This window comes from Hemiscyllium ocellatum, chromosome 2, assembly GCF_020745735.1.
Source record: "Hemiscyllium ocellatum isolate sHemOce1 chromosome 2, sHemOce1.pat.X.cur, whole genome shotgun sequence".
In the NCBI taxonomy this organism is placed as follows: Eukaryota; Metazoa; Chordata; class Chondrichthyes; order Orectolobiformes; family Hemiscylliidae; genus Hemiscyllium; species Hemiscyllium ocellatum.
The window spans coordinates 67,120,827-67,133,618 of NC_083402.1; the positions used below are offsets into that span (position 1 = coordinate 67,120,827).

The 12,792-nt window shown below is 43.7% G+C and overlaps 1 protein-coding gene across 1 annotated transcript in view; it reads left to right on the forward strand.

The window, feature by feature from the left end:
- The first annotated feature begins 8,802 nt into the window (after positions 1-8,802).
- mcc (MCC regulator of WNT signaling pathway) overlaps positions 8,803-12,792 on the forward strand; it is a 161,603-nt gene continuing 157,613 nt past the window's right edge. The window contains exon 1 of the mRNA XM_060837473.1: positions 8,803-8,979. Within this exon, the coding sequence (XP_060693456.1) occupies positions 8,861-8,979 (119 nt within the window). The 5' untranslated portion in view covers positions 8,803-8,860. The remainder of the gene's footprint in view (positions 8,980-12,792) is intronic.

Genomic DNA, 12,792 nt, shown 5'->3' on the forward strand with positions numbered 1-12,792 from the left:
AACAACACGACGGCTGGAGGAGGAGCGCCTCATCTTCCGCCTGGGAACCCTCCAACCACAAGGTATGAATTCAGATTTCTCCAGTTTCCTCATTTCCCCTCCCCCCACCTTGTCTCAGTCGGTTCCCTCAACTCAGCACCGCCCTCCTAACCTGCAATCCTCTTCCTGACCTCTCCGCCCCCACCCCACTCCGGCCTATCACCCTCACCTTGACCTCCTTCCACCTATCCCACCCCCATCGCCCCTCCCCCTAGTCCCTCCTCCCTACCCTTTATCTTAGCCTGCTTGGCTCTCTCTCTCTCTCTTGTTCCTGATGAAGGGCTTATGCTCGAAACGTCGAATTCTCTATTCCTGAGATGCTGCCTGGCCTGCTGTGCTTTGACCAGCAACACATTTGCAGCTGTGATCTCCAGCATCTGCAGACCTCATTTTTTATTCTTACATGCAGTTGAGAATCATCTGACTGAAGCTCTAACCTTTCTGGGATCCAAACAGCTTCTGACTGCTACAGTTAAAAAAAACCTAGAAAGCCTGATCCATAAGAACTAGCCACTGGCCTTCCATTGTTACTATTGTTCTTAAATTTAAAAAAACCTAAAGGCTTCCTAAATTGTTGACTTAGACCTTCGCCAGTGCCCAATTCGGCACCTCTGCCTTCACAACTTCTCTTCAAAAAATAACCAAGACAAAATAACCTCTTTAAAGTGACAGCATCATTACAGATTTCAAATTGGGAATGCACGAAAGGTCAGAATTGGAGGTGTATAAAGGTCTTGGCAAGAAATGGGCCAGTGCTGAATCCAGTGCTGCGGGCAGGGCAAGACTGTGGGAGGATTTGAAAGCCAGAATGAACCTGGTAAAAATGAGGATGGTGGTGGGTCAGGGCATCTCCGCAGCAACTGAATTTAAAGCACTTCCTTGACTGTGAAATGCCCATGAGACAGCGTGAGGTAGTGAAAGGCACTACAGAAATGCACAATGTTGTCGCTCATTCACTGAGCTGTTTGTTGGACATTTCAGTGGTGGTCATGTGCATGCACTCAGTCTTGGTGGATGGCAAAGACCAGCAATTGTTCCTTCTACAAGTGGACAGGATACAGATGGCTGATGGGAGATTCATTCCACTGCTGGCTGGGAACACCAGATTGTGACACTCCTCATGATGCTGTGCTCACCATCACCATGGAGTCCAAAGATAAGGACTTCCATCAGGTCCTGGGAGAGGTTCTGGAGAAGAATAACACCTGCATGTCTCTGAAGTCAACCCAGGTTAGTAGTTTTGGCGCCATGAAGGGTTACTGGAGTTCATACTGTGAAAGTTTTGTTTTCTCTGATTATGCCTTTCCTACACCAGATCTGAATGCGCTTATCTGTGCATCATAGAATGATAAAGAAATCCACCAAAGATCATACAATAGCACCCTTCAAATCCTCCACTTCTATCTAGGAGAACAAGGGCAGGAGCTACATGGGAACTCACTCCACCTCCCCTCTTCAAATCCCCTCAGCCCTTTCTCGGTCATTCTTGTCAAAAAAAAACCTCTCAATTCTATTTTAAATCTGCTTCCACCACTCTTTCAGACAATGCAGCATGGTGGCTCAGTGGTTAGCACTGCTAGCTCACAGCGTGAGGGACCTGGGTTTGATTCCAGCCTCTGGCAACTGTGTGGAGTTTGCACATTCTCCCCTTATCTGTGTGGGTTTCCTCCAGGTGCTCTGGTTCCTCCCACAGTCCAAAGATGTACAAGTTAGGTGAATTGGCTTTGCTAAATTGCCCATAGTGTTCAGATATGTGTAGGTTAGTTGCACTTGTCAGGGGAAATGTAAAGTAATAGAATAGGGGAATGGGTCTGGGTGGGACACTCTTCGAAGAGTCGGTGTGCACTTGTTGGGCCAGATGGCCTGTTTCCACACTGTAGAGATTCTATGAAATTCTAGTGAAGTGCCACAGATTAGTGCTGGGCCAGTTATTTAAAATATATATGAATGACTTGGATGAGGAAAGTGAATGTAGAACATAGAACAGTATAGCACAGTACAGGCCCTTGGTGTTGTGCCAATCTTTTATCCTCCTCTAAGATTAAACTAACCTGCATATGCTACATTTTATTATCTTCCATATGCCTTTCCAAGAGTTGCTTAAATGTCTGTAGTGTTTCCTACTACTACTGGCAGTGCATTCCACGTACCCACTACTCTGTGTAAAGAACCCACCTCTGGGGGTTTGGAGGGATCTGGGCTGGATGCTGGCAGGTGGGACTAGATTGGGTTGGAATATCTGGTCGGATTGGATGGGTTGGACCAAAGGGTCTGTTTCCATGCTGTACATCTCAATAACTGTATGTCACAAAAATGGGTGGGGAAGCATCTGAGGATGACACAAAGAGTCTGCAGAAGGATATATATAAAGCTTAAAAGAGTGGGCAAAAACTTGGAATATAATGTGGAAAAATGCACTTTGGCAAGAAGGATAGAGGAGCTGAATATTAATGACTTTGGGAAAGTTTGCAGAAGGCTACAGCACAGAGGGTTTGGGAGTCTTTATACTTAAATCAGAGAAAACATCATCCCAGTTCAGAAAGTAATGAAGCAAGAAAATAAAAACAAATACCCTTTATTTCAAAGGAAATTGAATATAAAACTATGAAGATCTTACTAAAACTATCAGGGCTGTAGTCATACCACAGCTGGAATACTATGAACAGTTTTGGTCCCCTTAACTAGGGTGATCCTAGTTTGGGCCAGCACAAATTGGAGATTAGAAGAATAAGAGGTGATTCTATTGAAACATATGAGATTCAAAGGAGAATTGACAGGGTAAAAGATGCTGAAATGTTATTTCCTCTTGAAGGACAGTCCAGGACCAGAGTGCATGATTTCTGAATAAAGGGTTTCTCATCTAAGACCAAGATGTGGAGAAATGCCTTCTCTCTGTTGTTAGTGAAACTATGGAAATCTTTACCACAGAGGGCTGTTGAGATTGGGATTGTTAAGTATATTCAAAGCTCGATAAATATATCTTTAATCAGTAAGGTAATCAAAAGTTATGGGGAAAAGGCATAAAACTGGAATTGAGAATTGTCAATTCAGCCATGATCTCAATGGGCTGAATAGTCTACGTTTGCTATTGTCTTGTTTGTACATTGTATCGAGCTTTCTGCCAAATCTATCAAGAATCTGAAAGGAGTGACTGTTCCAGGCAGTGGAGGTCTTCAGGTCAAAGCTTCACTGTATGTGGATGATGTTGCCATTTTCTGCTTGAATTTGCTGTCAGCACACTGGTTCATGATTATCTGCAACCAGTTTGAACTAGTCTCGAGTGCCAACGTAAATAGAGGCAAGGCTGAGGCCATGTTCTTTGGGAATTTGGCCAACCGATCCTCTCGCCCCTTCACCATCAGGACAGATTACTTGAAGGTGCTGGGAATATGGTTTGGAAGGGTTGAGGCATGTACAAAAATATGGGAAGACAGTATCGCCGAGGTGAGGCAGAAATTAGGTTTTTCAGAGCACTGCTCCTTCTCCATTGAGGATAAAAACTTTGTCATCATGTGTGAGGTACTCTCTCTGTTGTACGTGGTGCAGGGCTGGCCCATTTCCAGAGCCTATACCATTGCCGTCACACAAACCACCTTTTACTTCATCTGGAGGTCTATTATGGACCATGTCCATGGGGACACGATGTAAAACACTTTTTATTTTTCACTGTTTGTGGTTGTACTTTCTATTTCAGCTCTAGAAAATCAACTGAATCTGTGCTATTGGACTTAAGGGCAAAGGAATAGAAGCTTTACTGTAAAGAACAGCAGCATATAGAGGGCATATGCATTAAGTAGAAAAAAAAGAATTGTCAGATAGATCGACAGGAGGAGAAAATTGAGTTAATTTAATGTTGGGGAATTAGGTCAAGGTGGAGCTGTTATTTGATGATAGAGCTTTATCTGGAAGTATAGGATGAGAATCAGGAGCAAACAGGTTGTGACTGGAGCTAGCCTTATCAGAGATCGAAAGTTCCAACTAGCCATAATCTTGTTTGGTGACAATATCAAAGAGATGGCACTGAGTGTAGAAACTTGCATGCAGAATGAGATTCAGTAAGCATGGGAAAACAGGAATAGAAGGCTATACACTTACCAGAGGTCAATGCTGATACCATGTTTGCAAGGAAACCTGGAAAGAAACTGGAAAAGGCCAAAATTTACTTATTTAGGATGCAGAGAAGGAAAGGAGAACAGAAAATGACAAAAGATGAAATTTGAAAAATGTAAAATAATGTAATTATAAATTCAATGAAATTTATGAAGGGAATATAAGCCAACTGAAAATGTTTGTGGAGTTTTCCCCTCCATGTTGTGGCATGAACAATAGTGAAAAAAAGGTGAGAAAATACAGAGAATAAAAGTATCAGCATCTTGTCATTGAGAAAAATATTTGTAATTTTCCCCTCAAGCCTTAAGTAGTGACTTCAGAGTATCACCATTGAGTGGCAACTACCTTAATAAGATGCAAATGCATGGAAATAAAGGTCTACCTTGTCTGCATTTACATACTGCTTCCAATCCTCTCCTCCAAGTAACTAGACTGTGCAAATGTGGAACATTGAATCAAAGTTAAAACTCTCTGAATGCTTGACTCAGCCATTGTCCAAATGCTTTCTCATAACAACATTATTGTGTTCTCCATGGTCACTATCCTCCTTGATCCTTCATTCTCACGTTAGCAACCTCAAACCATCAGCCTCTCCAAATCATAACTGCTTTCAGGCCAACTCGCACACCATCTTAGCCCTTCAGTACTTTATTGTGGAGTTCAAGGATACTTACACATGTTTCTACCAGGCTGCCTTGTTTACAGGACAGACAACCATCTGACGCATCTACACTGGATGCATTTTAGCTTGCTCTTTTTGTGCTCATTCACTGTGCACCTGTCTATCTGTCAGCCTCCATCTACATCTCATTGCTTTTAGTCTATATGGTCTTTAGTGCACAATTTATACGTTGCTTACCTCTGTAGTTTGCATAAATTTTAGCACAAAGGAAGAGGCAAGCAGCTTATCACAGGGTTGGGGGGGAAAGTGGCTACTCAAGGGCCAGGGGTCTGAACATGCCCCTGAATGGTACCAAGCTACAGAAATGTCATACCTACAGCACATATCAGGTGTTTTATATACCATCCTTTTATACAACCATCCAAGTAGATGGAAAAGTAGTTTGGGGTCCTGCATGAACAGGTGAGATGATGAGGTATACCCAGTGAGTGAGTAAGGAGCACGGGGGATGCGGGGGTGCATTCAGAGAGGAGTTAGTAGTTTGAGAGGTTGAGGTGAGTGAGAGGTGTTAGGTGGACATCATGCAGTGAGTTGTAGACCACAAATCTTGGCAAGGAGTGTGTGTGCATTGGCAAAATTAGGATGAGTTGTGACCCTGGCAGTTTGAGGTAGCAGAGAGAAGACTGTTGCACTTCCCTTTTTCCTGAATACTTCACAGCACTGAACCAGGTTGCAATCAGGATTCAGGCTGCTCTGGTCTGGTGGTGTAGCCTCCTTTGGCATCTACAGGGAAAGAAAACTGCCCTCTTCTCCACCACCCCACTGCTCATCCACCAACACCTCCTGGGTCCTTGTCCTCAAAGTGAGCGTTCCTTTACTCCTAGCCATGCCATTAACGGTAATAGTCAAAATACATAGTATGATGACCAGTTCCTGGTTTGCGATTTCTGAAATATTCTTCAGCTGGGCTTTAAATTTGGCATCATTTGCATTAACCACAGGTTCTCGCACTAGTGAGATCTTCAGGATTGTCAAGATAGAGAGCTGCATTTTACACATGGAAAATTAAAATATGGTTCTCAAGCAGGAAGAGATAGGAACTGATCAAGGCAATGGAGAGATAGGGAGCATAGTTTGGGATGACAATCATAACAAGAGCAAGTGGATATCAGTGATGCTATGGAAAAGTTTCAGGCAGAAGATGTTAAAACAAATTGATGAGGGGAGTATAGGAGTAATTACCATGACTTGAAAACCTAATAGCTCTAAATTTCAAGGTAACTATATTTGGTTTTAAGAAATTTTAAAATTTCTCTCTAGTCTTGTAATTGCAACTGTACTAATGCAGCTCCAACTACCTGGATCAAAATGACTATTTCAGGGAGGAGGCTTTAGTAGCTGTAATGTTGAGCCTGATGTTTCATAAGAGACAATCATATATCATCATACCACAGTTCAAGGGACTACAGGAAAGAAGGGAATAGGTAACCACCAGACAGACAAGAAAGAAGAGGCAGGTAGTGCAAGTGTCCTCTGGGGTCCAACTCACTAACTGACATTTCATTTTGGAAGCTGGTGAGGGTGCTGATATCTTGGAAAAGTGCAGTCGGACCCAAGCTTCTGGCACCACGAGCAGCCTGACTGGATGGAGTGGAATGGGCGGGGTAGGGGGTGGTGGGGAGCAGTAGTGGTGAGGGATTCTTTAGTCATGGGATCAGACAGGTGCTTCTGTGACCAAAGATTTGACTCTAGGATGGTGTGTTGTCTCCCTGGTACAGGGGTCAGGGATGTCACTGAATGACTGACTGCATTTGCAGTCCTCACTTTCTCCTAGTTAGAGTGCATTAGTCTGGGGTAAATGTAGAGTAATAGGGCAGGGGAATGGATCTGGGGTGGTTACTGTTTGGAGAGTCAGTGTGGACTTGTTGGGCTGAAGGCCTGTTTCCATACTGAAGGGATTCTATGATATCCTGAAATGGGAGCATGATGAGTTAGAACTTGGTACTAATGATATGGGCAAATGAGGAGTGAAGTTTTGCACCAAATATTCAGGGAGCTAGGCAGTAGCTTAGAGAGTAAGGTGTCAAAGGTTCTAACCTCTGGATTACTCCCAATGCCATGTGCTACTAAGCAAAAATAGGACAAGTGAATGATTCGCTTAGGTGCTGATGCAACAGGCAGGGTTTCACGTTCTTGGATCATTGGGACTTCTTCTGGGGCAGGGGTGGCCTGTTCAAGAGGGGTGAGTTGCACATAATCTGGAGGGGAACCAATATCCTCGCGGGGAAGTTTCACTACTGCTACTCAGGAGGGTCTAAACTAGAGTGGCATAGAGCTGGGAAACACAGCTGCAGGTCAGCAAGTGGAGGACGAGGTAAATGTTATGAGCAGTAAGTCTCTCAGGAAGTCAAGCGACATCAGAGGAGCACGGGAGTTGACGTTTCAGGTCTTGATGAAAGGTTGACTTATGTCATTGGTACCAATATGTACAATGGCCCTTGGCTGGTCACATCCTGTTCACAATGCCTAGTAACTCTACCCACTGTCATCATTGATCCGAGCACCAGCGAGACTCTTTTGTAGCCCTAGAAATGCCTTGCTGTTCGCCTCACAATTGAATTCCCTTTCACTATAACCTTGCGATTCTTCTTCCTCTTCTGTTGTACAGCAGAGCGAGTCAAGGTGTCATGAACTTGGCTCCTACTACTATGCCCTAAGAAGTTCTACTCCCCACTCGACAGTATTTAAAATGATACATCTGTGAGAGCTGGGCACTCCTGCACTGCCTGCTTTCCTTTACACTGTCTGGTGGTCACCCATCCCCTGTTCATTCTTCACTTGTGATATGACCACTTCAGTGAACATGCTGCATACAGTAATACTATGGCTCCTGAGAGCTCTTCTAGAGTCCTTTTTATTGTTAATTTTATTTTACTTCCACATGTGTAGCCTTTCTTTTTTTAATATTCACACTGCCCTTCTTTGTCATCAATCCTACAAGTGTTAAATTGTTTTCCTTAAAATTTAACATTGGTATAGTGTCGGTATTTATTCAACTTCAGTCTTCAACTGAAATTCCTTGGATGGAATTTACGCGATTACATGCTTCTCAAGTCATGTTTCCCACGCTGTTTATTTCATATTGGTTGGAAGAAAACAACTTATTGGCAAGGGTTGGTGATGGTCTAAGAGTATTATCGGAGTTCTGGGAGACCTGGGTTTAAATTCTGCTATGGCAGATGGTGTTGTTTTTTTCCTTTCTTTTTTTATGGTGTGTGTGTGCAGGTGATGGCAGATGGTGTTATACGAGTTCAATGAAATTCGGAATTAAGAATGAATCCGTTGCCAATTGTCGGGGGAATAAAACATTTGGTTCATTGGCTTGTGACTCCACATGCACAGAAATGTGATTGACTCTTAATTACCCTCGAAGAGAAATACAAACGAAACACCATTAAAACCGACGGAAAGGAGAAACAACAGATTAAATCAGACGAGTAAAGAACCATTGACTCGCACACAGTTTACACCATTGATAAACGCAGGGGATCTAACTGACAAGTATAGACAAACTCTCAAACGTTGAGCTTTGGAAAGCGAGAGATCTGCGGCCGAACAAGAAACGACAATTTAATCATTTACAGTCAAACACATTCGTGCTCTCTCTTCCTCTTTGGCTAAGAAGTTGGTCCTACTGTACATCCCGGTGACATTTCCAATAAATACAGATCCACGCATCCGAGAACAACTTTAGGACTCTTCTCCGCATGCGCAACGTGCTCTCGGCGGCCGCTGATTCTGATTGGTGAAGTGGCTGACGGGCATGTGGGCAGAATCCGAGATCTGATTGGTGACTGTGCAGTGGGGTGGGCGGTATTCCCACTTTGATTAGCGGATTGGCCGGCGGGTGGGCGGTACTCGGGAACGGATAGGTGAATCGTCACTTCGGGAGTAGGGCGGGGCGGGGCCGGAGTCTGGATCGGACGGGGCTAGCGCGTGCAATTCCCGTTTGGAACCCCAGTCCTCGTGCGGGTGCGCGCGCGTTGTTTGATTGTGACGCGCGGTGTTTGGGGGCCGGGTGAAGAGAAGATGGCGGCTGCGGTGAGCGCTAGCAGCGGCAGTAGTGACACTTCAAGTACCGGTGAGGAGGAAAGGATGAAGCGCCTCTTTCAGACTTGTGATGGGGATGGTGACGGCTACATCAGCAGGTAGGTCGCAGCAGATCGAGTTACAAGAATTGCCTCGCGGCAGGGAGAAGAGGGAAAGGGCGCATTGCTTCGGTTTTGGTGAATAATTGGGAAATCTTAAAAGGCTGCAAACAATAGTTTGCAATGTTGAGGAGGGACCTGGGTCTAACTACGTTCCTTTATGCGTAATTGTAAACTTGAGCCTCATTTGCTGCTGCACTTGGGGGAGGAGTGAATAAACTTTTCAGAAGTTGATGCGTTTTAATTTGTAGAAACATGAATAGTCTGGAAACGTTGCGTCTGGCGCATGTTGTAACAGAGTCAAATCATAAACAAAGCTTATGGTGTACATCTGAGGACAAGTTTTCAGGTGGAAGATGCTTCCACTCGTGTTCTTAGCTGATATTTGTGTGGATTTGTTTTGGTTCTATGTTTACGATATCTGGCTGATGGGGCATGGTCTTTACAGGTTCAAAAACTTTGCAATTTTATGTTCAGAACCCAAAAGCAGTGTTTCTTATGTAGGAATCTTTGGAGAACCTTGATGTTAGCGTTTCCACTAATACGAATGCCAATAACCTGAATTTAGCGGCTCATAGCATTTTAAAATTTGAGATTTAAAGTCCGAGGTGTGCAGCTCAGAAAAATGCCTTTCCGCCCATCGAGTCTATGCAGGTCAAAAACATCGTGGAGTTCCGGAGTTGGACTGGGGTGGACAAAGTTAAAGATCACATAGCACCAGGTCATAGTCCAACACGTTTATTTGGAAGAATAAGCTTTCGGAGCGCTGCCCCTTCGTCAGGTAACCTGGACTATAATCTGGTGTTATGTGATTTCTAACTGTTAAATAATGATCAGGATCATAGGATGCAAAATTTGCAGTATAAGATCAAAGTGTCATATGACTGATGTCTCAGTCCAGGACAGTATCACTATGCCACAAGAGGGCCCCCAGTAATGACTGTCCTGAAAACCAAGCTGATTGTCCTTGATTGATCCCTGCCTCTTCATGTGCAGTTTAAATCAGTTAAACAGTTCAGTTTTTTTAATTACTTAGTGTGGAAACAAGCCCTTCAGCCCAACGAGTCCACACCGACCCGCTGAAGTGCAGCCCACCCAGACCCATTCGTTTTCCCCTTCACCAAACACTATGGGCAATTTAGCATGGCCAATTCACCTAACCTGCACATTATTGGACTGTGGGAGGAAACTGGAGCACCCAGAGGAAACTCGTGCAGACACGGGGAGTTTTTTTGATGTTTGATGTGAGGAAGTTCATATAAGTCAAGTGAGGGTTACTAATTCATCTAGATCAGAGTAAAGGCTATGGGTGTTTAAAATTCAGAACTGTTCAGTAAAAATTACTCCCAAGATGAAAATAGACCCTGAATTGTATCCAGTAGGATGAAATTGTTGAACTGCAAAATGTTCCCCGAAGAATACATGGCATGAGGTTGACACAACTTTGTTTAATGAAAGCTATTTTCTTTGTCAACTTTTTAAGGAATGTATAACTGGATCAAAAACATTTGTGAACACTTTGATAACGAGTGATGCATTAATTTCTTGTATTCATAAACATAGTTCATTGAAGAGAACAGAATGTATTGTCAAACAACCTACACAACTACTGACAAGCTGAAACTGTAGAAGTAACTTTACGGTAGCCATGCTGAGCATCATTGTAGAGCTCAGGCAGAGAGATTTGACTTATTACATGCCAGTTTTCTGCAAGAGCAACTTCTCTGCCTTTTCCCTGAAACTCTGCATTTTCTTTTAGAATCACAGAATCCTGACAAGTGTGGTAACAGGCCCTTTGGCCCAACAAGTCCACACTGACCCTCCGAAGAGTAACCCACCCAGACCCGTTCTCATACCCTACTATCCTACATTTACCTCTGACTAATGCACCTAACCTAACCTAACCTAACCTAACCATCCCTGTACATTGGGTAAATTTAACATGGCTAGTTCACCTAACCTGCACATTGTTGGACTATGGGAGGAAACTGGAGCTCCTGGAGAAAACCCACCAGATGCAGGGAGAATGTGCAAACTCCACACAGTTTCCTTTGGAAAGCAATGATTGAATTTGACTCCATGTTCCCAAAACATTTTGGATCCTAACCGCTTGCTACTTAAAAGCTTTTCTTCAGAGAAACAAAATTTTGCAAATGCTGCAAATCTGAAGTAAAATGAAGTGCTGAAGAAACTCAAATGCAGGAGCTCTGGAGGAAGGAATTGAATCAGTGTTTTGAATCAAATATGACTCTTCTCCAAAACTGAAAGGGGCAGGTAGTTTTTATTTTGTTGGGACTACTGGAGGAAGAAAGGTACAACATACTTCATCAACAACATCCTCACTTGTTTCCAGATCTCCGCTCCCCCAACTTATCCCACATCCAATCCTCCAACTGGACACCGTCCTCTTGATCTGATCTGTCTGTCCATCCTTCTTCCTACTGATCCACTTCACCCTCCCCATCGACCTATCACAATTACCTCCCACTTGCATCCACCCATAGCCTACCCACCTACCTTCCCATCCCCACCCCTTCTTAGCCCCCAATTGTATGCTTCCTCCCATCTGCCCCGATGATGTCGCCACTGAATATTAGACCAGGGCCATCTTACCTACTTTGAAGATCTCCTCTCCACAGCTTCCCGTCTTATCTTTCCTTCAATCCCACACTGTCTGCTTGTATCTCCTTGCCAAGACCTATCAACAGGACTGTCCTGGCAAACCCATCACTTTACCCTGTTTCTGCCCTACTGAACTTATTTCTTCCTATCTTGACTATATTTCTGGCCACTTTGTTCAGTCCTTTCTAATTTGCTGTGATTTTTCTTTCACTTTAGGTCAATTCTACTATTTCCAGTTTCCTGGCCCTCAACGTGTCCATCCTCAATCAGGATTGTCTGAAAGTTTGTTGTTTTTTTTCTTGAAGTGAGGCCTGAACAGTCGTCATTCACCACTACACCCCTCCTTTGCCATGCTGAGCTTGTTCTCAGTTTGAATAACTTTGCCTTTAATTCACTTAACTTTCTTCAACAATTGCACCCACAACTCTTACTGCCAGACATCAGTGATGTCATTGTTGCTTCCTGCCCTCCTTCAGAATTTGAAAAAGTTTTCTGTTTTGTTTTCCAATGTTCATCCTTCTCTCACCGTCACCCAATCTCTGACTCTTCCTTGACTTCACCATTTCCATTTCTGAGATAGTTTGTCTACCGGCATCACTAAAAGCCCAAAGTCTGTCACTGTTACTTTGATCATAATTGCTCTCACCCTGTTTCTTGCAATTCTCCAAGTTTCTTTTTCTCCATTGTATCTCTTCAAATGAAGTCACCTCACACCACAGTGCTTCAGAAATGTTGTCTTTTCCTGAAACAAGGGCACACTCCCTGCTCCTCGGTTCCCTGGTTGACAGGGCCTTCAAGCATGTCTGACCTATTTCCTGCACTTTTGCCCTCACTTTCCACCATCAATCCCTAATTCAAAGGGTCACCTACTGCATTTCCATAACCTTCAGCAGGAAGCCCTCAATATACTATGTTCTCCCCTCCAATATCAGCATTCTGCAGGGGCTATTCCCTCTGTGACACTCTGATCCACTCTTGGGTCACTCCCATTATTTCCTCAACTTCCATGGAATGTGCAATCTCACAAGATGTATCACATGTTCTTTCACCTTCTCCCTTCTCAGTTTCCAAGGTTAAAAACTCAACTGAAGCCACATTTTATTTCTGTATCCTTCAATCTAATCTGCTATATTCACTGTCCACAATGCAATCTCCCTTACATTGGCAAGACTAAACTCAGACTGAGTGTCT